The sequence below is a fragment of the Mustela putorius genome, unplaced genomic scaffold (assembly GCF_011764305.1).
Source record: "Mustela putorius furo isolate JIRA1106 unplaced genomic scaffold, ASM1176430v1.1 tig00003898_pilon_pilon_pilon, whole genome shotgun sequence".
Classification (NCBI taxonomy): Eukaryota; Metazoa; Chordata; class Mammalia; order Carnivora; family Mustelidae; genus Mustela; species Mustela putorius.
This window is the reverse complement of record NW_025422047.1, coordinates 8,361,916-8,384,157: the sequence shown is the minus strand read 5'-3', so window position 1 is coordinate 8,384,157 and position 22,242 is coordinate 8,361,916. Positions and strand designations below refer to the sequence as shown.

General features: G+C 55.9%; 3 protein-coding genes and 1 long non-coding RNA gene across 4 annotated transcripts; 3 read left to right on the top strand and 1 right to left on the bottom strand.

Annotated features, from left to right (window-relative positions):
* The first annotated feature begins 386 nt into the window (after positions 1–386).
* Positions 387–4,217, top strand: LOC101672697 (leukocyte tyrosine kinase receptor). Its single transcript, XM_013055359.2, has 5 exons — positions 387–411; positions 868–1,061; positions 1,205–1,392; positions 1,554–1,690; positions 4,095–4,217. The coding sequence occupies exons 1-5, from the start codon at positions 387–389 to the stop codon at positions 4,181–4,183; spliced, it is 633 nt and encodes a 210-aa protein (XP_012910813.1). The 3' UTR covers positions 4,184–4,217.
* Positions 4,218–4,476: 259 nt separating this feature from the next.
* Positions 4,477–9,200, top strand: LTK (leukocyte receptor tyrosine kinase). The gene is given in 10 exon segments (XM_045067941.1): positions 4,477–4,490; positions 6,597–6,687; positions 6,965–7,159; positions 7,709–7,831; positions 7,946–8,096; positions 8,186–8,231; positions 8,341–8,467; positions 8,511–8,615; positions 8,717–8,990; positions 9,118–9,200. Coding segments are annotated over 10 exon segments (1,209 nt in total).
* Positions 9,201–9,419: 219 nt separating this feature from the next.
* ITPKA (inositol-trisphosphate 3-kinase A) lies at positions 9,420–18,910 on the bottom strand. The gene is made up of 7 exons (XM_004751145.3): positions 18,302–18,910; positions 11,414–11,510; positions 11,112–11,328; positions 10,779–10,983; positions 10,438–10,539; positions 10,122–10,193; positions 9,420–10,007 (listed from the first exon to the last, which is right to left on the bottom strand). The coding sequence occupies exons 1-7, from the start codon at positions 18,788–18,790 to the stop codon at positions 9,804–9,806; spliced, it is 1,386 nt and encodes a 461-aa protein (XP_004751202.1). The 5' UTR covers positions 18,791–18,910; the 3' UTR covers positions 9,420–9,803.
* Positions 18,889–21,426, top strand: LOC123388320. The gene is made up of 2 exons (XR_006602885.1): positions 18,889–19,297; positions 19,732–21,426. It is a non-coding gene; the product is annotated as an uncharacterized LOC123388320 (long non-coding RNA).
* The last annotated feature ends 816 nt before the right edge of the window (positions 21,427–22,242 follow it).

The following is a 22,242-nucleotide window of genomic DNA, read 5'->3' as shown; positions in this document are numbered from 1 at the left end:
TGTCCCCATTTAACCACAGGCCCCCTTTCCCAACCCCACTGTCTCGCTGTCACATTTCAGGAACCATTCTTTGCTCCAACTCGGGGTCCCAGGCAGCTTTTCTGCCATCCTTGCCCCTGTCACTGCCAGCTTCAAGATGCGAACGTCACCGCCCCACCTAGTTGCTTAGAGCTAGTTTCTCCCCTAGTTCCAGGTGAGCTCCAGGCTCTCCCTCCCTTCTCTGCTCACCTTACCAGGCCAGGTCAGATGTTCTATGACTCTTTCCTCCCTCCCTGCTCCAAGGCACTGACAGGACTTGGCTGTTTTCATCCCGTGGGCCTGTGGCGGGCAAGGACCCACACAAACAGTGCAACAAGTCACACACCAGCAGCAGAGTGATGGTGACAATGAGTACCACGGGACTTCAGAAAGGTATGCAGGTGTGGTGGGCGCCAGCCACCAGCGAGTACCTCTAAGTGTGGAGCAGGGGGAGATGGGTGGTGACCCTGGTGTCTGAAGTTCTAAAGTCAGGGGACAGAAGGCCTCAGGTGACCACATTGTTGTAGGGTATATTCCACAACCCTGTGTGGCCCTAGCGACTTTGTCCCTTCTTCCAGTGGAACCAGGGTCGGAGGTAATGGTCGCCACTGAATTAGCCCAGTACCTAGGAGCCTGTTGCTTGCCACTGGAGAGCCCCTAACCAGCTGCGGCGCTAAGCGGTGGCTGGAGCACACCACCACCCCCCATCTCCATTAAGCCTCCTAAAATAAGTGTAAAATCTAATCTGGCGTACGGATCTAGTCTCCCCATCTTTTCAAAATCAACCACAGCCTCTTAAGCCCCTCAGATAAATTCTGGAGCCGCTTTTTTCACCAACATGTGCCCCAGGCGAGCAGCGCGAGGACCACGGACTCCGAGCCCGCTTCCGTAGGATCTCAGCTTACCTACCTGCGGGGGCCGAAGGCGCGGAGAACCACCTGTCGCCGGCGCACGGCGTCTTCGTCTCTGCCGTCTTCTCCCTTGGTCGCGGGGAGCCGCTTTACATCCTAGCTGGGCAGCAGGGAGAGGACGCCTGTCCCGGAGCGAGCGGAGCCAGTGGGATGAGGCAGCTCAAGCTCACCGGGGCTAGGGCCGGGCAGACCGAGGTCGCTCCTCGAGGTCCAGACCCCCGCGCTGTGAGGGGAGCGTCCCGGGCCCCGCCGAATTTGGCGCCCGCTGCCCGCAGGAAAGCCCGGAGAGCCAGCTCGTCTGCCTCGGAGAATCTTGGGTCGCTGAGGAGCACGCGGCGACGGAGGGGGCCGCAGGGGTCTCGGGGTCACGGCGCTGGGCGCAAGGCGGCAGGGGTGGCGGGGGTGGCGGGGTACGTGCTGCCCTCAGCATGGTCAGCTTCCGCCCCCAGCAATCCGCTTTGGGGTCCCAAGCTTCTGGCTGCGGGCGCGCCCACACAAGCTCTTCGTCCGGTCCTTGGGCTCCCGGTCTCTGGGCCCTGCCTGGAGTCCGTTCCCTTACTCGACGGCCCTCACTCGATGGCTGGCGCGCCGCAGGTCCGGTAGCCGCACGCCGCCTAGCTAGAGCCCCGGGCTGGAGGCGGCCGGAGGAGGAGAGCGGGCCCACCTGCGGCGCGGGGACCGAGGCCGGCTTCAGGTCTCACCTGAGAAACTGGAGAACCGCTCCGCGGCGCCCGGGAGCAGCGAGAAAGGCAGCGCCGCAGGTGAGCGCGCGGGAGGCGGGGTCGGGGGAGGAGGGAGTGCTCCCCGTCCCCGGTGCGGGCCATCACGCTGTCGCCCCGCAGACGGAGGGGGTGGCTGGACGTCGCGGGTCCCATTTTCCGCAGGCCGGCCGCTCCTCGCAGGAGGGGGCGGAATGCGGCCAGGGCTGCGCGGAGGCCTGGGGTACGCTGCGCGGGGCCGCACTCCGGGGCTCCGGGGGCGGCGGCGGGGCCTGTAGTGCGGGTGCAGTAGTTGGCGGCTACCCGGGTAGGTGCGCTCTCAAGGAGGGGAGCTCAGGGGCTCCCAGGGTGAAGTGTCATTGGAACCTTAGAACATACCCTCTGAAGGATAGGTGGGGAAGCGGTTGAGCCCCGCTCAGGGCCCCAGGACAAGTAGAGTTAAGAGCTCTTGGGAAAGGGGCGCCTGGGTGGCTCAGTGGGTTAAAGCCTCTGCCTTCGGCTGGGTCTTGGGATCGAGCCCGCATCGGGCTCTCTCTCTCTCTGCTCAGTGGGGAGCCTGCTTTCTCCTCTCTCTCTGCCTGCCTCTCTACTTGTGGTCTCTGTCTGTCAAATAAATGAATAAAATCTTAAAAAAAAAAAAAAAGCTCCCAAGAGATTAAGTAGATGATCCTGGGTGGCTCTGTGGGTTAAGTGCCTGACTCTTGGTTTCAGCTCAGGTCCTGATCTTAAGGATCATGAGACTGAGCCGCACATTGGGCTCCACACTCAGTGTGGAGTCGGCTTAAGATTCTGCCCCTCCCCCACTGGTGAGCGCGTGCACGCCCGCTCTCTCTCTCTCTCATAAATCTTTTAAAAAAGAGAGGGGGTGGCTCAGTGGGTTAAGCCTCTGCCTTTGGCTCAGGTCATGATCTCGGGGTCCTGGGATCGAGCCCCGCGTCGGGCTCTCTGATCAGCAGGGAGCTCTCTCTCTCTCTCTCTGCCTGCCTCTCTGCCTGCTTGTGATCTCTCTCTGTCAAATAAATAAATAAAATCTTTAAAAAAAAAAAAAAAAAGAGAGAGGGGTTGGGGCGTCTGGGTGGCTCAGTGGGTTAAGCCGCTGCCTTCAGCTTGGGTCATGATCTCAGGGTCCTGGGATCCAGTCCCGCTTCGCTTGGTGCTCTCTGCTCAGCAGGGAGCCTGCTTCTCACTCTCTCTCTCTCTCTGCCTGCCCCTCCATCTACTTGTGATCTCTCTCTGTCAAATAAATAAATAAAATAGAAAAGAGAGGGGTGGAGGGATGGATGAGCCTGGTGGTGGATATTAAGGAAGGCACTTATTGCATGGCGCTCTGGGTGTGGGCAGCAACAATGAATCTTAGAACACTGAAAAAATTAAATTTAAAAAATCTTTTTAAAAAGAAAAGAGATCAAGTAAGCTGCAAATCACACAAGCAGACAGGATTCCCTAGATTTTCATTTAAATCTGGGCCTTTTTTTTTTTTTTAATCACAACAGGTCTCCTTGCTCTACAGCAGTCCTAGGAACTTAGAGCTAGCTAAATTAGCAAACTGAGCAGAGAGGCAGAAAGGCCTGGATAATTTATTCTTTTTTTTTTTTTTTTTTTTTTTTGAGAGAGAGAGAGAGAGAGGGAGAGAGGAGGGGGTGCTGAGGGCAGATAGAGAATCTTATGCAGTCTCCACTCCCAGCACAGAGCGTGTGGTGGGTCTTGCCTGGGGGCTCCACCTGGGTCTCCATTTCAGCACCCTAAGATCATGACCTGAGCCGAAATCAGGAGACCAAGTGTGGAGCAGGGGGAGGTGGGTGGTGATCCTGGTGCATGAGGGGTGGTGATCCAGGTGCCCCAGGCAGGGGTAATTTAAGTTAATAGTTCTCAAAGTGTGGTTTCTGAACCAGTAACATTAGTACCACCTAAGAAATGGTTAGACATCCAAGTTCTCAGTCCCTCTCCAACTTACTGAATCAGAAACTCTAAGTAACACTCCTAGCCTTCTGTGTTTCAATCAATCCTCTGGGTGATTTTAATACACTCCAGAGTTTGGAAATCACTGGTGTAAAGAGCGAAAGCCTTTGAGTCTGTCTAAGCCATCCTGTTCAGAAGTACTTTATACACATCTCCATTCTCACAAAAATGGAACATGTGGATTGGGCCTGGCCCATTCTGTAGCTGAGGACATGAAGTCAGAGGATTTCAGGCAGACAAGGAGGTTGTCCCAGCCAGCCTGAGCCAGGCCTTTAGGCTCCTGCTGATGACTCCCACCCACCTGTCTGGCTCCTGGCTCCCACTTCGGAGTGGGGAGCACCTGTGTTGTAATGCTAGCGTAGAAAGGGCCACACTAGTTGCACCTGGAGACAACAGCTTCCCCCCATTCATAAGCTCACTTCCCATTTGTGTGCCGCTTCCTCCCCCCATTTTGTAGCCAAACGTTCTATCACTTTTCAATTTCCAGGGGGTGATGCCTCAGAGAGTGATATCCTCTGGGTTGATGGGGAAGATGGGTTATCCCTCATACACCCCTGCAGTGAACCCTACCTATAGCCTGCAGACTTGACAGAAGTCCTCCAGACCCTCCCCCCACCTCTTAAATGCCAGGTACTGCTCATTGTTCTAAAGTCCAGGACCAGGGGCGCCTGGGTGGCTCAGTTGTTAAGCATCTGCCCTCAGCTCAGGTCATGATCCCAGGGTCCTGGAGTCGAACCCCTCATCGGGCTCCCTGCTCCTCGGGAAGCCTGCTTTTCCCTCTCCCACTCCCCCTGCTTGTGTTTCCTCTCTCGCTGTGTCTCTGTCAAATAAATAAAATCTTAAAATAAAGTCCAGGACTAGAATTCACCATGTGGCTGGAAAAGTGTGTCTGTCTGCCACCCTCACCCTGCAATATCCATTCTTCTACTCAGTCATGGAGAGCCATGGAGAAGTAGAGATCTGATCGCACCTCAGGTCTGGTCATTGCCTTTTGAAAGACTGCCAATGGCAGGCAGGGCTCTGGTTAGCCAAATGAATGCCTTTGTCCACGGTCAGGACTCCTGGGGCCATGGGCTGGGAGGAGCAGAAGGGAACTGGGAGAGATGACTGGTGTGTGCCAGGCACCATTCCCGGGGCTGGGCAGGAGATTGGAGCTTCATCAGCATATGCTTTGTCTTCAAGGAGCATGTAGACAAGTGGTCTAGTGTGGAGGGGTGATACCTATCTATCTACCTACCTATTTTTCTATCTAGATATGAATCTAGATTTATTTTTTTTTTAGATTCTGTTTATTTATTAGAGGGGGTAGAGAACACACATGAGAGAGAGCAAGAGAAGGGGGGAGAGGGATGCCTGGGTGGCTCAGTGGGTTAAAGCCTCTGCCTTCGGCTGGGTCATGATCTCAGGGTCTTGGGATCAAGCCCCAAATCAGGCTCTCTGCTCAGCGGGGAGCCTGCTTCCCCCTTTCTTTCTCTCTGCCTGCCTCTCTGCCTACTTGTGATCTCTGTCTGTCAAATAAATAAATAAAATCTTAAAGAAAAAAAAGAAGTGCAGGGGGGAGAGGTAGAGGGAGAGGGAGAAGACTCCCTGTTGAGCAGGGAGCCCAATGCAGGGCTCTGTCCCAGGCCCCTGGGATCATGACCTGAGCTGAAGGCAGACTCTTAACCCATGGAGTCACCCAGGCACTCAGATATGTATCTAGATTTAGATATAGATATCTATTAACGTGACAATTGCCATGGGAGACTTAAAATATTTTAGGGTTTCTCAGGAGGGAAAGGTTGCTTTTATCTAGGATCAGTGGGGGAAAAAACATCATGAAAAAGTTAACACTTGGGCTGAATCTTGTGGTATGGGTAAAATTTGGGGAAGAAGACAGAGAGGAGCTTCCCACTCTGTCCCAAAGACAGAGAGGTGTCTTTCTCCCTAGACCTGCCCACTCTACCAGGCCCTCTGGTTCTGTTGGTGATTGTCATTGTGACCTCTACACTGAGACTCCTTATGGTGTGTGGGGTCCTGATTCCGGGTAAGGAACATCCAGGAGGCATGGCTGATTCAAAGCTGCCCACCTCTTCACTGAGCTGTGTGTGGGGTCCCAGGGACAGACATGGCTGATTTCAAGATCTCTCCTTCCAGCATGGGTTCCTCTGGGATTCTAAGTGTAGAAGCAGCTGTGCAGGCCCAGGGAAGACGTTTGCCTTAATGGGTGTCTGGAGAGATGTCCTGGGTGGAGGGGTGGCAAAGCAGGTGGGCCAGATGAGTAGGTAGAGAGTTTGCCCTTCTTCCTCAGTGAACCATAAGAAGTGTCAGGGCTTGTGGGGGACAAGGCTGCCAGGCCCTGAGCTTGAGCTGAGCAATCCTTGAACCTCCATCATCAGGACAGCCCTCAACCCCTACTACTTCTAGGCGGGGTGTGGCTAGGCCCAGCCCTGGCCTGCCCCCAGGGCCTACAGAAGTTTCCCCAGCCAATGTCAGCATGCTTGGTTAAGTTCTTTCCCTCCTCTGAGAATCTATGCCCTCTGAATCCTTCCCACTCCCATCCTGTGCCCTGCTGTGCTAAATTATGGTTCATAGAGAGCATCAGGCCCCAAACCTCTGTGTGGAGGAGACAGAAGTCAGAGAAATTCCAAAAGGCAGAGTAACCTGTCCAAAGTCAGCTGTCATCCCCAATTCTGGGATGGCGGGGACCCTATGATTTGGAGCAAGGGTTGCCTCTACCCAGGATGTCTGCAAGGACATAAGGAAAACCCCATCATAGACTCCCACCTCCACCCTGAGCCCATACCTTCTCTCTCTTCTGCCCTGGTTCTGTGCCAGCCAACATCGCCTCAGTAGGGTTTGTACTTGGGGAGATGCTGAAAGACTTGAGTCCTCAGATAGGGCCACCTGGGCATGTAGGGGATGGCAAGAAGGGAAAGTAGGCACTAGCTCCTCTAGGACCATTCCCCAGGCCCATCCACCCATGCCCTTCCAACCTGTTTTCCTACAGAGCCCTGAGCCATGGTACCTTTGGAAAAGTCCATGAGGGACTGGTAATTGGCCTTCCTGGGGACCCCAGCCCCCTGCAGGTGGCTGTCAAGGTGAGAGGGGTGGAACTTCTGGAACAGTTGCTGGAGCTAGGATCAGCCCACTCTCCTGAAGTGTCTGGGGGAGCCCAGGAGCCATCTTCCTCCCCAGACCCTGCCAGAACTCTGCTCTGGTCAGGATGAGCTGATTTCCTCACGGAGGGCTCACCATCAGGTGCGCCTGGGGCTAGCAGCCGGGGCGGAGAGTGGGAGCAGAACTCCCTCTCAGGACAGCTGCTCTTCACCCTGGGGTGAGAGGTAGCAGCCCTAGTGATACAGAGCCTGTCTCCAGTTTTGTGGAACCTACAGCCTGGTTCCCTCCCTGCTGGCAGCTCGGATATGTGCACCCCCACCCAGCAAGTTCAGCCATCAGAACACTGTGTGCTATGTGGGGCTCCGCCTCTGGACTGCCCCTTGCCTAATTCTGCTCCAGTTGATGTCTGGAGAGGATGTAAGGAGTGTCCTGAGGAACAGCCAGCCACACTTGGTAAGACCCTTCTCCCAGCCCACTGAGCCCATCTATACACCCTGTCTGAAGAGTGGGCGATGGGCAGGGCACCTGGGTAGCTCAGTGGGTTAAGCATCTGCCTTCAGCTGGGTCATGATCCCAGGGTCCTAGAATCGAATCTCATGTTGGGCTCCCTGCTTAGCAGGGAGTCTACTTCTCCCTCTGCACCTTCCTCCCCCAACTCCTGCTCATGTTCTCTTTCTCTCTCTAGAAATAAAAATTTTTAAAAATAATAATAAAGGGGCGCCTGGGTGGCTCAGTGGGTAAAGCCGCTGCCTTCGGCTCAGGTCCTGGGATCGAGTCCCACATCGGGCTCTCTGCTCAGCAGGGAGCCTGCTTCCTCCTCTCTCTCTCTCTCTCTCTCTCTCTGCCTGCCTCTCAGCCTACTTGTGATCTCTCTCTGTCAAATAAATAAATAAAAATCTTCAAAGTAAAGTGTTACTTAAAAAATAATGATAATAATAATAATAAAGACCCTGTCCTTGTGTCCTAAAACACACATGGACTAATGCACTCGGCCCTACCCAGGGCCAGCCATTACCTCTGGCCATGCGTGACCTGCTCCATCTGGCCCAAGACAGAGTCCCGGTCTGCCACTACCTGGAAGAAAATCACTTCATCCACATTTTGGGAGTGATCCTGACTCACAGGGTGTGGGGGAGTGGCTCAACCCTCTCCCCAAGGAACTGCTCTTCCATATAACTTTAATGGAAACAGATCAGGGCAAGAGCTTCTGAGTTCTGGTGGTGATGTTTTGCCTGCAAGAATGCTGCCGCCAGGAGCTGCCTGCTGAACTGTACTGGGCCCAGCTGAGTGGCCAAGATTAGAGACTTTGGGATGGCAAGAGATATCTACAGGTGTGGGGTCTGGGGAGGTGGGGAAGGCTGCTGCTCCAAGGGAGTTTACAGGCCCTCTGGTGGCACTTGAGCAGCTCATGGTGGTCCTCCTCCCTCCCCGAAGAGCTGTTTATTACAGAGAGGGCTGCCAGGCAGGTGGATGTCCTAGAGGCCTTCTTGGAGGGCATCTTCACATCCAAGACAGACTCCTGGTGATAACCGACCCAACCCCCTCTCTACCCTTGGGCCACCTCATGTGAGAGAAAGGGGGGGGGCAGTGCCTGATGGGCTTCATTCAGTTTCCTCCACTCATGATGCAGATCTTTTGGGGGTACTGCTCTGGGAAGTCTCATTAGGCTACATCCCCTAGCCTGGGTGCACCAACCTGGACATGCTGTACTTCGTTGCTGGAGGTGGATGGATGAGCCCTCCCCAGGGCTCTCCAGGGCCTGTGTGAATGTGGAGTGTTGTCCAGAGAGAAAGGTCCTTCACAGCCATGGGTGGGATGAACTCCTGCCTCTACCCAGTGTTGGCAGCACCAGCCTGAACTCCATCCCAGTTTTGCTGGCATCTCGAAGCATCTCAGATACCATATTCAGGTGTGGCCCCTGACCCACCTTGACCATGTTGATCTTGAGGGTCAGGAGGGCAGTCACGGAACAATGCTGTGGTCCCCTGCTCTCCTGCCCCGCCATTACAGGACCCTGATGTGCCAAATTCACTCCTGCCAATGGACCTGGGGCCCATCCTGGAGCAGGAAGGGACTTCTGGGTTGGAGAGCAGGTCTTTGGAGGGCCTAAGAACCCCACACGCCTAGAAACTGAATCTGGAGAGCTAGGGAGGGAAGCTCCTTGACTCCTGCCTGCCTTCTAGCCTCAAAACCCCTCAATCCAAGGACTTCCAACCTCAGAGGGTATTCCAAACGAATCCAGAGGAATCTCCCTTTGGCTCTCGGGTCCCAAGGGGCCCTGAAGGTGAGGACTCAGGCGCTATGGGTAACAGTGATTTCTCCCTGCACTCTTCCTCAGGCTTTTAGGGAGCTTATTATTCCAGTAGCTTCTGTCCCCTGGAGTCTGTGCTATGTGTCTGGGCCTGTCTCAGGCCAGCCTGGCACCACTGGACCCTCCATCCTGGAAACCAGCTCAGGCTTCCTAGAGAAGAGCTTGGCCACTCCCAGCCTTTGATCTTTGGGACCAGAGGTAGAAACTGCCTCCTGCGGGAAGCATTCTCTGGATTACCTTTCCCCCATGAGCATTCTTCATCTGGGCAGCCCCCAGTCCTACAGATGCCTCCAGTAAAGAGCTCTTCGCAAACCCTCCAGTGATCTGAGTGGACATAAGGGATGCCAGAGAAGTGAGAAAGAGACCAGAGGAAGGAGGGGAGGAGGCCTGAGTCACCAAAGCTGGTGTTTTTGAGTTTTATTGGGAAAGGCTGTCCATTGTAGTGTGGGAGGTTAGACCAATAGATCTAGTGCCTGCGAAATAAAATTCGTTACCTGGCCTCTCTAAAGAGATATACAGCCCCCTCAGAAGAGCTGGGCCCAGGAAGGAGCCCATTGTCCCAGCCACCCCTCCCCCACCCCCACCCCCTGTTAATTAGTGCCATCGTTTCTGGGAACTCTGGGTCTTGTATGGGGGACAGCCCCCAGCGCGTGCAGTGCGTCCCATAGTGGTTGGCACCTGGCCCTGCAGAACAGTGTAAACCGCCCCGCACCGCGGGGTTTCAGTCTCTCGCTGGCATGCATGGCGGAGACCCAGCCGAAGGTCTGTTAGAACGGGGGCTCAGCCTCATCTCTCTGCCAGACTGGCCAGGATGCTAATGAGATTGTCCAGCCCCAGCAAATAGCCGTCCTCGCGGTTGCCCTCCTCCCAGGGCCGCCGGTGGTCCAGGGTCTGGCCGTCGGGGAGGGGCGTGGTCTTGCCGAAGTCGATGAGCCACACACCCGCTCGATGGCAGTGATCGTGCACGAAGAGTAGCGAGCTGCCGATCACCTGCCGAGCCCCACATGGTCAGGCCGCAGCTCTTTCCTGGAGAAGATCCCCATCCCATTCCCGCTGTAGCCCTCACAGACCACAGGCCCCGCACCTGGACCTACCCCCTCTTACCTCGTGCCTCCTAAAGAACTCAGAGACCTCCAGGGTGTCGCGAATCTGCTGCAGGCGGTTCAGATACCTCCTCTGGAGAGGGCGGGATAGGGTAGGAGGGCAGATTTAACCAAATACTAATCGAGCCTCTGCTAGCATCAGGGGCCACGATGCATGCTTGGCTTGGAGGATACCATGGTAAGGAAGACATAAGTCCCCGGGTGCGATAAATGCTACGATGGGGGTGACAGGTGAGGGCACCAGACCGGATGATCTAGGGGGCAACCCTCGGTTTCAGGTTCCCCAACAACTCAGGGTTCTAGAATCCGGCGCTCACCAGCACTTCCGCGTCCCCTTGCACAAACTCCTCGAAGACGCGAATCACCTGCTCCCGGCTTCTCGTGGTCTTAAAGTCGGTGCTGCAGGAGCCGTCGGCTTTCTGAAGGAAGTGGGACAGGAAGTGTCAGTGTTCCCGTGCCTCTCCTCTGCTCGAGGGGAGAGGATCCGGCTAGAGTGGCTGTACCTCCCAGGGCGTGGGCTGCCGGGGAAGGCGGGAAGGCGGGAAGGCAGCCAGAGGAGGCCTCGTGGCGGGGATCCATAGGGAGGACCCACAGACCGCGGTGGGGTTAGGGCAGGGCGGGGGGCAGGGCGCTGCAGAGCAAAGCGGGCCTGGCCCACCTTGATGCCTTCGATGCGGAAGCCAAGCGTGGTGCTGGAGCTGATGCCTTCTCGCCACTGCATGTAGCGTGGCTTGGTGACCGCGCGCTGCGCGTGCTCCTCCTCGGTTGGAGCCGCGGGGTCTACCGCCAGCATCTTCTTGTACATGTCCTTCCGTAGCTTGGGCCGCTCGCGGGCTTTGGTCAGCTCCTCTTCCAGGTAAGTCCTGCGGAGGGGCAGGCAGGTGGGCGTGAGGGAACGCAGACCTGGACCCCGTCCCGCGCGGTTCCGGGCACCCGGGAGAGCGCTTCTCCCCGCCCTGTGCCCCCGCCCAGACAGGCTGGGCACGTGTACCTGACGCCCATCTTGCAGTCCAGGACGCAGGGCCCATCGAAGCCGTCGAGCAGGTCCTGCAACTGCAAGTAGCTCTCGCCATCGCGCTCCACCACGCCGTGGAAGGCGGGCACACAGCCGCGCAGCGCGTCCGCCATGAGTCGCGCCAGGCAGTAGCGCTCCGGCTCCGAGCTGCGCTTCAGGATCAGCCCGCTGGTGCCAGCCGCCTTGAAACTCCCTGCGGACTGGCACCAGTTAGCGCTGCCCGGTCCCTTCCTTTCCCGGGCACCCGCCCGCCCCGCCGGCGCCTGCCCTGTGCTCACCCGTGTGCCCAGCCAGCTGCACCCAGGCGTAGCGCCTCTTGAAAGGGCTCATGACGGGCAGATTCACCATGGTCCGGATCTTCTGCCAGTGGCTTTTCTGAAAGCGACAGGGTCACGGCGTGCACGTTGGCATCTCAGCAATGCACAAGCTTTCCCTCCCTTGGTGTAGGGTCTCCTCCTGCCCCAGCCCACCGCAAGCAGCTAGGGCCCCATGATTCATTCATTCAATCACTCCCTCACTCAAGGAAAGTGTATTGTGAGCCTGTGCAAAGGATACTGAGATGGGCACAGGGTGATGGCAGACATCCAGCTTCTCCATTTCCTGCGGAAAAGAGCCCTGGACTTAATGTCAGAAGGTTTTCACCCCAGGTCTGCTCTCCAGCTGTGTGGGTAGGTTACTAAAGTGTTCTGTCAAGGATTTAGAACTTTCCTGAGCATGAGAATCACCTGATGGTCACCCATGTTCAAAAAATGCAGACACTCAGGTCTGCCTCAGGGAAATTCTGAGTAGGTCTGGGTGAAATAAAAAAATTTTGCATTTCTAACAATGCCTCAGGAGATTCTGGGGCCTGAGAATTCTCTGAGGGTCGGTTTCTTCATCTGTAAAATGGGGAAATAATCACTCTCACTGGGTTGTTATGAGTAGCAAATGAGGCTTTAATGTGACAGGCTCCCACCCCTGTGCCTCCCTCACGGACCCCTTTTGAAGCAGAAGCTAGACAAATCTGGATATTGTTTCATTCATTTTGGACCAGTGGTTACTCTCATTTAGAGAGACAAACATGAAAACAAATCTTTGCAAAGGCCCAGAGCAGAGAAGCTAGCCTGGCAAGGCCTGGGAAAAGAATGACTGGGGACTTCCTAAGACCCTCTTGCTGTTCCTGGAGGCCATCTCCCTCCCCACCAGTTGGCTAGGGCCAGGCTACCCTTGGTCTTCTTCTTCTTCTTCTTTTTTTTTTTTTTTAAAGATTTTATTTATTTATTTTATATAGAGAGATCACAAGTAGACAGAGAGGTAGGCAGAGAGAGAGAGAGAGAGAGAGAGGGAAGCAGGCTCCCTGCCGAGCAAAGAGCCCGATGCGGGACTCGATCCCAGGACCCTGAGATCATGACCTGAGCTGAAGGCAGTGGCTTAGCCCACTGAGCCACCCAGGAGCCCTTCTTCTTCTTCTTCTTCTTTTTTTTTTTTTTAAGATTTTATTTATTTATTTGACAGACAGAGATCACAAGTACACACAGAGGCAGTCAGAGAGAGAGAGGGAAGCAGGCTCCCCGCTGAGCAGAGAGCCCCATGCAGGGGCTCTCACGACCTGAGCCAAAGGCAGAGGCTTTAACCCACTGAGCCACCCAGACACCCCTACCCTTGGTCTTCTTAATCCAGACCCAGAAACCCGAGAGCCTGTCATCTCACATGAAACTGTGGAGGAAGTGGAGAGTTTGGTGTACCGCTTGTCTCACAAACATTGCTTCTGGCCTCCACCCAATCCTGAGAGGCTCTCAGACTCTGGACCTTTCCTTTTCTCACCCAAGACTCATCAGTCCTGTGCCCAACCTCTGAAGTACACAGGTTCACTCATCCATGCTGTGTCTGCTGCCTCCTCCCAGGAATGCTTATCTAAGAGAAGTTATGTATGCATTGCAAGAGTTAAAGGACTGGAACTCAACTTAGAAATCCAGCCTCCCTGGGCGCCTGGGTGGCTCAGTGGGTTAAGCCACTGCCTTCGGCTCAGGTCGTGATCTCAGGGTCTCTGCTCAGCAGGGAGCCTGCTTCCTCCTCTCTCTCTCTCTGCCTGCCTCTCTGCCTACTTGTGATCTCTCTCTGTCAAATAGATAGATAAAATCTTTTAAAAAAATCATTTAAAAAAAAAAAAAAAGAAAGAAAGAAATCCAGCCTCCCTGATCAGAGGAAGGTGAATGAGAGAGGGAGAACAGGTACAGTGGCCTAAGCAAGGGAAGGCTGTTGACCAGAAAGCCCCTTCCCATGGGGAGGCGGTGGGGGTTAGTGACAGAGCACTGGAATCTGGTGGCTCTGTCACTTTTTAGCTGAGTGAACCCAAGTGAGAATTTCATCCGTGTGAGCCTGTTTCCTCTGGGAGGATAAGAGCTGCTGCCATAACACGAGCCACCATTTACTGACCGCCTACTGCCTGCCAGGCGCTTCTCATCTTCCATCAGAAAGCATTGCTCCTGTTTTCCTACTGAAGTTCCTACATGGCACACTAGGGTGTGATCACATGTCCAACCTCCAGGGATCTGGGGGTGTAGCCAGAAGCAGCCCACTGGAAGCATGACATCTCTTTTAAACTCCCTTTTTTTCCTCTTTAAATACATACAAGGTTTGCATTCTGCTGCATAATAAATCCAAGTTTTATTATAAAACTCTCCCACCTCCAAATCCTCAAGTAAAATTCCAGGAAGATGTATGTGCCATGTGTATTCAGCGGCGCCGTCTTATAGCCTCTTCCCCCACTTGTGATTTTCAAATCGAGCACATGAACATCAAGTGCCTGCTGTGGTAACATTATTGCCATTTTACAGAAGGAAGTCAAGGCCTGGAGGAGTTCACATCCCCTCACTCCCCGCCTTTAAGCAGCCCAGCCTCTGGCTGAAGTTCTCTCCTAGCCCAACCTCCTCCCCATGTTCTGATTACCCTGGCAGTTTCTGGAATCCATGCTACCGCCCAAACTCCCTTTGGGGGTCAAATGGGAGTCTGGGTGAGAAAGAGCTTTGAAGGGGGTGCCTGGGGGTGGCTGAATTGGGTAAGTGTCTGGCTCCTAATTTCAGCTCAGGTCATGATCTCAGGGTCAGGAGATCCAGCCCCTCTTTCTCTTCGGGCTCTGTGCTGAGCATGAAGCCTGCTTAGGACTCTCTCTCTCTCTCCTTCTCCCTCTGCCCCTCCCAGCTGGTGCTTTTCTTAAAATAAAACAGAATAGGGGCACCTGGGTAGCTCAGTTGTTCTGCCTTGGGAGAGGGATGGAGTCCTACATCATTATTTAATAAATTTAATAAACTTTAATAATAAAAACAAAAAATAAATTTAATAAATTATTATTATTTTTTAAAATAAAATGGCTCTGTATAAGTTGAAGCAATTTGCAGCCACAAGGTGGTATGTCTGCTATCTCAGGACACACTGAGATCAGCCTGGGGACCCCCTCTGTTGGATGGATACCTCTGTGTTCATCCAAAAGAATGGGTTTAATGGTAGGGTTTCAGGCAGCTTTAGGGGCCCACTGGCAGAATTCTGGGGTCAGTGGGGCCCAAATGTCCTTAGAGGGACCTTCAGTTGTTCTGTAGTTACCCCAATGGAAAAGCGAGACAGCCCTGGGTGAGGTGCAAAGGGAGAACTGCACCGTCCTTTCTTCTGGGATCTTGAAGGAGCAGTGAGTGGAGCCAGAAGATGGGAAGTGGGGTCAGTAGAAGAGGATTTAGTTCCTGCAACTATGGCTGGTTCCAGCCCTGCAAATTACAAAGGGCTTTCATCTGAGCCCCTCCCCCCAAGCCACCCCTTGAGGTTGGGAGGACAGGATTTAGCTCCCCTGCCAGCGGATGGATATGGCCAAACCTGGAAGGAGTTTATGCAAGCATCAATGAACTCACCACCACCCATCTTAGGGAGCTACCTCCTCCAGGGAACAGAATGCAGATAAAAATGCATGTATCCAAAAAGGCTCTTGAAGAGTCATTCTTCAGTGGGTGGGGATTTTGGCATACGAACAACAGCAGGGAAGATATTTTTGAGCAGGTAAGGCTTTTATTGTATGGATACCAGAAAGCAGATTTGTTATGTTACAGAGTGAAATTTAGCTGGAAAGAGGGTCAAAGCCCTGACCTCCTGCTGAGCCTAGTCTGGGAAACCGACTCACAGCCAAAGGCATCTTGGCATCTTAGGGCCAAAAACCCAGTAGAGCTGACTATGTGAGTCTTTGAGGAAGTCACAGGGGCCCCTTCTGGTCTCCACCCTTGGGGCTGCACAGGGGAGCATCTCTCTCTGGGAAGGGCACTGCTAGACACTACCCTCCCACGCTCCTTTAGCCAAGCTTTTGGAAGGAAGGCCTGAGGACTCCTTAAATCACACCAGATACTTAGTGTATCTTCTGCTGGAATGGACCCTGGTCCCTATACCTCCTGACTCCCACTCCCTACCTCTAACCATTCCATCTCTGGCTGAAGCCCTCTCCCAGCCCAACACCCTCCTCATGTTCCCAGTGCCCTATCAAATCAGCACTCCCTGTGGTGGTGGGGTAGTGAGAGCAATCAGTTTAAATTTATAAAATGATTTGCACTAAGGTATAAGTGACCCACGACTTCACCCTCCCAGGGGCATTTGCTTTTTAAAAAGGAAGTCTGTTAACCTAAATTCAGCTCTATAATTAGTGAAAAGTGAAGTGTGGGAGTTCTGGGTCCAGGACAGGATGGCATCGAGGTCTCCTTACCTATCCTGGAGTCCTGAAAGAAGAGAACCAAGGGAAGGGGAGCCAATCAACCTGTCTTCTGCTACACCAACACCCCAACATTGTTTTTTAAGAGGCAAACAAGGCCTAAGAATACAGTCCTGCCAGCTGCTGTTGGGGATAGGTCCCCAACTCCTCTCCTGAAGTGTCTGGGTTTCCCCTGCCCACAACTTTCTCCTCTAGAAGAGGGGCCCCAGGAGGGATGCAGGTTGCCCAGTCCTAACTACTTTGGGAGGGGGGGTGGAGAGGGAGCCCAGCCCCAGGCTCTGGACAGAATGTGCGGTGCTCCTAGGAGATGGAGCCTCTGTCTTGAGTGAACCCAAGACATAACTCAAGACACCATGTGCCACGTGTGACTGTGTGCCAGGCAGAGGCAAGGCAGAGCCTTCTCGGTGGCCTTTCGATCTGAGCTAGCACGTTAGGTGCCTAGGCCCGGGTGTGAGTGTGAGGGGCTGGCCAGCCGGCAGCTCCCAGGGCTGCTGCATGACCCTTCTCCCAGGCACATCCTTTACCGCCCTCCCACGGCCTCCGGTTTCTGATCGGGGGAAGCCCTAAAGGCAACCTGGGCGGCGCTCTGTGCCTCTCCCAGACGGCAGCGAGGCAAAGTCCGCGCCGGGCCCTTCCACGAGGACGCAGGCAGCCTCTGTCAACAGCTACTGGCTTATCTGCCACCGCCGTGGCTGTTTGCCTTCGGGGAGGCCCCGGCGGGCTGGGGGTTGGGAAGGCCTGGGAGCCGCAGCCTTGGAGCTGGAAGGGCCCTCGGCGGCCATCTGCTCCAGCTCCTGGCCAGGCCGGAAGACCGCGGAACTTGGGGAGGGAGAGATCAGCCGAAGACGCCCGGGGCACAGCTGCCGTCTGGTCCCCGAAGTCTTGACCCCAGCCGGGCTGCCTACGTTGCAGGCAGGCTTGGGCCGCGGGAGCTGCTCCGACTGGGGGCGGAAGAGGGAAGCGGGGGCGGGAGGGGGGGCTGCGATCCTGGCGTACTTTCTTCTGCACCCGCTTCTCGGCTTGTCAGAGATCGGACCAGGGCAGTGGTCCACCCAGACCTACTGCTCCACATTTCGGAGGAGGTGGGAAAGGAGTCCTCTCACTGCCCCACATTCCACCGCCCTGGAAATCCCTCGGTGGCACCCGCATCCCTGTAGGAGCCGGGGTTGTACTAGGAATGATCACGGATCGGGGTATCCTTAGCTCCGGGGGAGAAGAGAGGGACTCCCAGCACCCTACACCTGCGGGTGACGCGCGCGCGCACGCGTGTGTGTTCCTGCTCTAGGAGACCTTTTTCCCTTGTATCCCTTAAAAATCACGTTGCCCTCTGGGTAATGTAAGTTTCAGCGAGTAACTGAGTCAGATAACTGCAAGTCGTCACAGGGGCTCCTCCGCCTCATCCAGTCCGACAGAGCTGCGAAGCCTGGGTTCAGCAGGCGGACACCGCGTCTCAGGGCTCTCCACACCGCGTCTCAGGGCTCTCCGCACCGCGCCCAGGCCACCCCCGCGTGCGTCCGCAGCTCTTAACCGCCCTTCTGGGCGGGCCGGGAGCCACCGGAGCCTGCGGGGCGCCCATCGCCTCTCCCTCCGCTCCAGGGACACTTGCATAACGTGGATCTGGAGCAACTCCTTCACCCTGACCGCGGGTAGTTATTTAAAATATTTGGCCTTGGTTAAAAAGAGGGGACAAGATGGATATCCCAGGCGCTGCACACCCCTAAGGGGCAGACACTGGGAATGACTCCGCTGCACCCTGACCGGGGTTATCCGGGGGTCAAACCTGGCCCCGAACAGCCAGGTTACCAGAGGCGACCAGCCTCAGTTTACCTTCTCCCGGCTTTAATTAGGAGCAGTAAAGCGGGGAAGGGCTGCGTTCCACTCTCTGCTGGAGCCCCCAACCCCGAGCCCCTCCCTTCTCTGAGTCCACGCCTCGTGCGGGCGCGGGGAGCAGACGGCGGCAGCTCCCGAGCAGAGCCTGGAGCGCCGCTCCACTCCCACTCAGGAGAGGGAAACCGTGGCAACGGCGGAGGTGGGGCCGCCGCGCGGAAGAGGGGGCGGGGAAAGAGGGAGACTCGTTCGCACCCTCTCTCTCCGAGAGTTCGCCCGGCAAGTCCAAGCCCCTCCGATCTCTCCGGCCCCACTTCCCGGCTCGCAAGTCACGATCTGCACCTCCGCCCCACCTGGTGCCCACGGCAGGTCGCAGACTCCTCCCGCCTCTCCTTCTTAGACGCCCTAGGGCCCGGGCCGAGACCCGCCGATGGAAGCCCGGAGAAAACTGCCAAGGCAGGAGGTCGGCCCGGCGCCTCCCTGCGACCCCAGTGCCCCCGCTAAGAAGTGAGTGTCAGACCTTGGCTGAGCGCCGGGGTCAGACCTCCGCCAGCTCCGAGCTGGGTCTGCTGTGCGCAGCCCCCGCGCCCCGCGCTGGCCCCGCCCCCGCGGCCCATACCTGACCCACGTCCTCGCTGGCTTCCAGCTGCACGTTGCCGCGGCTTCGGCTCTCGCTGTCGCTCAGCAGATCGTCCTCTGAGTCCTCGGGCAGCGACGAGGAGCCAGTGGAGGAGAGCGACGAGGTGGAGAGGCGGCGCGGCTGCTGCAGGTGCGAGGAGCCCCCGGCCGGGAGCCAGCCACCAGCCGGCTCCGGCGGCCCGGGGCTGGCCGGGGGCACGTCCGGCTCCTCAGCTGTCACAGTCAGCTGCGGGATCACCGGGGCAGGGGGAGCCCGCGGAAGCCCGTTAGGGACTTGTCCCCCACGCCTCTTGGCCCCGCGGGCCCGGGGCTCCCCTGCGGCGGCGGCGGCAGCGACCGCCGCGCAGCGCGCCTCGAAGAGCAGGCGCAGCTCCCCGACACTCCGGCGCGGGGCCCGCTCCAGCCCCGGGCTGCAGGGCGCCGCGCCTCCCGGCCGCGCCATGCTCGTCGGGCCCCCGGGCAGGGTCATTTCCCCGCAAGCGAGCCGCAGCGGAGCCCACCAGCCCGCGCCGCGGCGAGGACTGGAGACGCTCGGCGCCCCCGGCTCGAGACTGCCCCGAGGCGGAGCCTGCGCGGCCTGCCCTCCTGGGCCCCGCCTCGGCCGCGCCCCCCGCCCACTCCTTTCACTTTCAGAGAAAGCGCGGGCCTCCAAGGGCCCTTGCCGGGCGGGGAAGCTCCTTGTCGCTCCTCCAGGTGGCTGGGAAACCCAGACCTTGCGGACACAAAGCAGGGGCCTGGCCCGCGTGGGCCCCCTGTGCCCGCCCTCGAGGAGACGGGAGGGGTCGCCCCGCCTCCGGACCCCATGGTCTTAGAGATGGCCCCGCTCTCGCTCTCCCGTCCCGTCCCTCCGGCTCCTTTCCGCGTTCCATCCATCCCTGGGCCAAGGCTTCCAGGTTTCCGGGCTTTCCTACGCTCCCGGGGCCCCTTCTGCGCTGAATGCAAGGCCATCAGCTTCCCGAAGAAGCCTCACCCCAAGGTGTGTGCCTAAGTGAGGACTCTGTCCCGGGAACGACTTGAGGCCTCTTTCCCCCAAGCTCCCCACTCCCCAGCGGGCAGAGAACAAGGTCAGGGGGCGGGGCCTGAGTCTCTCCGGGTGTCCTGGCGGTGTCCTGGGCAGCATCCTTTGGCTACTGGCGGGCGGGGGCGCCCAGCCCTTCTTCCTCCTTCCCCTATGGAGTTCAGAAGCTTGGAGTCCGCTGTGTGACCATAAAAGCAAGTTGTCTCACCTTGAACTACTGCTTCTCCTCAGGGCTGTTGTCTACCTCACGGGATTGCTGTGAGAATACAATCAAATGAAAAGATGTAAAATCTAGAAAACCCTGGAATAGTTTTAGTGTGGGTGGTAGAAAGAGCCAGTCTCAGGTTGGTCACACTCTGGATGTGATCTTAAGCAGTCTCTTCCCTTTGCAGATTTAGGAGAACCTCCCCTGACCCGGAGCTATGGCTGTGATGGGAGAAGAGAACCCTGCTGCTGGTCAAGGGTTTCACACACTGCGATGTGCTCATGGTGGCATCGGGATGCTCAGGTCTTCAGACACTTGACAAGTTAGTGGTCAGCTAACTGCAAGGCTGCTTTGAGTCGAAGTTTGTATTTCACGTTATTTCTTGTCTTCCCCCAAATGCCACTGGTGCAGATCGTCCTCAGGTGGCCAGTGCCTGTTGGGTGCCCTGTGGCACGGTGTCCCAGAAGGACTGCTTCTGATACTGATGGAGACCAAAAGGAGACACTTTCCATCGCTTATCTCCTCTCAGCCAGATTCAAGGATGGCCCAGGAGGAGAGAAAAGGAGAGTTCAGAGAGAGAATGGAAAGCTCCAACAGAGAAGAAAGGAGAAGATCTTGGGGGAATTGATGAAGAAAGTCAAAGTGTGGAAGGATGAGTGGAGGGGAAGGAGGGAATGCAGGAGTGAAAGAAAGAAGGAAATACAGGAGTTTGAGTATTAAGGTCCTCTGGGAAGGGTCTAGGAAATCACATGGCGACCTCCTCTGGGACACGAGTTCTCTGGGAGCCTGGGTGTGTGGGAGGGGTGTAATCTAGAGCTTGAGGGCCCAGAAGCAACCATGTCTCCTGCATTCACCTCCTCCCTCTTTGGAGGCTACCCTGGTCTTCGGTAGGACCTTCCTACTGGGTCAGGGCAGGGGAGGACTGGGGGCAAATCCAGGGTGGAGGGAGCCAGCAAGGAGGGACCATGTTTTGTGCACCTGTCAAAGTTGTTTGCCAGTCAATGTGTGGACAGTACTGGAGGCACAAACAAGGCAGGAGATGGATCTCTGTCCTGGCTGCCAAGAGAAAACTCAGGGGCAACTCCTTTTCTTCTTGTACCAGGCACTTGTCCTAAGCCCAGCAACCAAAGAAGAGCTCTTTGCCATACTGAGGAGGTATCCCACAGTGGAAAGGTGAGGGAAAACCTGGGAATAGGTATTCAAATGAGAGTGCATTTCACAGATTTTAGAGTGGGAAAGGCCTTTAGATGCACCCTATTCTTCTCAAAATACAGGGTAAGTAACAAAGGAGTTAGATGGCTCAATACCAGAAGGTTAAAATCTTTGCACAGGGCCACAGAGCTAGTTGGTGGAAAAGCCAGAGAGTGTCTTGGCTAGGTCCCCTAAGTTCTATTCCTGTGCCATGCCTACTTTCTTTTATTAGCATCTTGTAGTTCAGTCTCTAGTTCCTTATCCAATGAAGGGAGAGTCTGCCTCTACCTCCCACAGGCAGAAGGTAGAAGGCAGAAGGCACACCCATTGGAGGACAAGGTGAGGGGGTTCCCTTGTCCTCTTAGTTGAGCCAGGAATGACCTTTCACAACCTGGAATCCTGTTGTTTGTGCCTCAGTTTCCACAGTCTTTGAGGCTGTGAGTAAATGACTCTGCGAAGAACGAAGGACGTAGAAGGCTGTGGAGAAAATCAGACTACTATGTAGATGGAGGAATGGCCTCTTCTGAGCTGTAAAAATGGAAAACGGGGGCGGGGGCAGAGAGGAATGTTTCAAGGTTTCAATGGTCATGAGGTGGCTGATCTGAGAGAAGCCATTGGTGTCCCACCGCTTTATCCACAAGGCCAGCTATGTGTATCTGAGGGAAAAAATAATCTTTCTTCTTGTTCTCCATCTCAGTTCATGGATCCCCTGTACACCATCCCCCCACCCCAGGCCTGCTCCCTGGAGTATCTGAGTCTTTGCTCCTCCCCATGGCCTTCAGGATTTATCAGGCCTGGGAGCTACATACCTCCTAGGGGGTAACAACACTGGGCACAAGAGCTGGGAAAAGGGGGAGGCCTGGAAAACAGGGTGTGTGAGGTGAGGGTTTTCTGGGGGCCTGGTTTCATTCCACAGCCTGCCTCATTTAGCTCTGCCCCTGCTCCCTCCACTCCCAGGATAGCAGGGCACCAGGGTAAAACCATTGCTCACCACCCCTGGCCTGGCAGAGCGCCAGTCTCTTCTTTGCAAGACCCACAGGCAGGGAGGGAAAAAGGATAGAACGCAGCCCTCGCTTTGAGGGAACTTGAAAGCTTCCGAGGGAGAGCAGAGCCTCCCTGGTACGTGTGTCTGTGTGTTTGTGGGTGGGGAGAGGGAGGAACAGGGTGGTGGCAAATCTTCCCCTGGACTAAGTGGTACAAGGTCTCATTCTGGTCAGCAACTCTGAGAGACATGCTGTGTGGGACTTGGTGTCTTCCAAGGGACTTACTGACCCGGGGGTTTCCAGCGTTTTGTGGCAATACCTGTGATTCATTCATTCATTCACAGAGCAAACTTCCACTGGGCAGCTTCCTCAAAGCAGGCATTGGGCTAGGTGAAAGGGACACAGGAATGAGTGGCTCCTATAACGACCTCCCTTCCTTACTTGGGGTGGTGGTGCTTTACATCATCTTCTGGAGGAAGGAAGCCAGAAAGGACCCAACCAGAAAACAGGCCCCAGGATGCTAA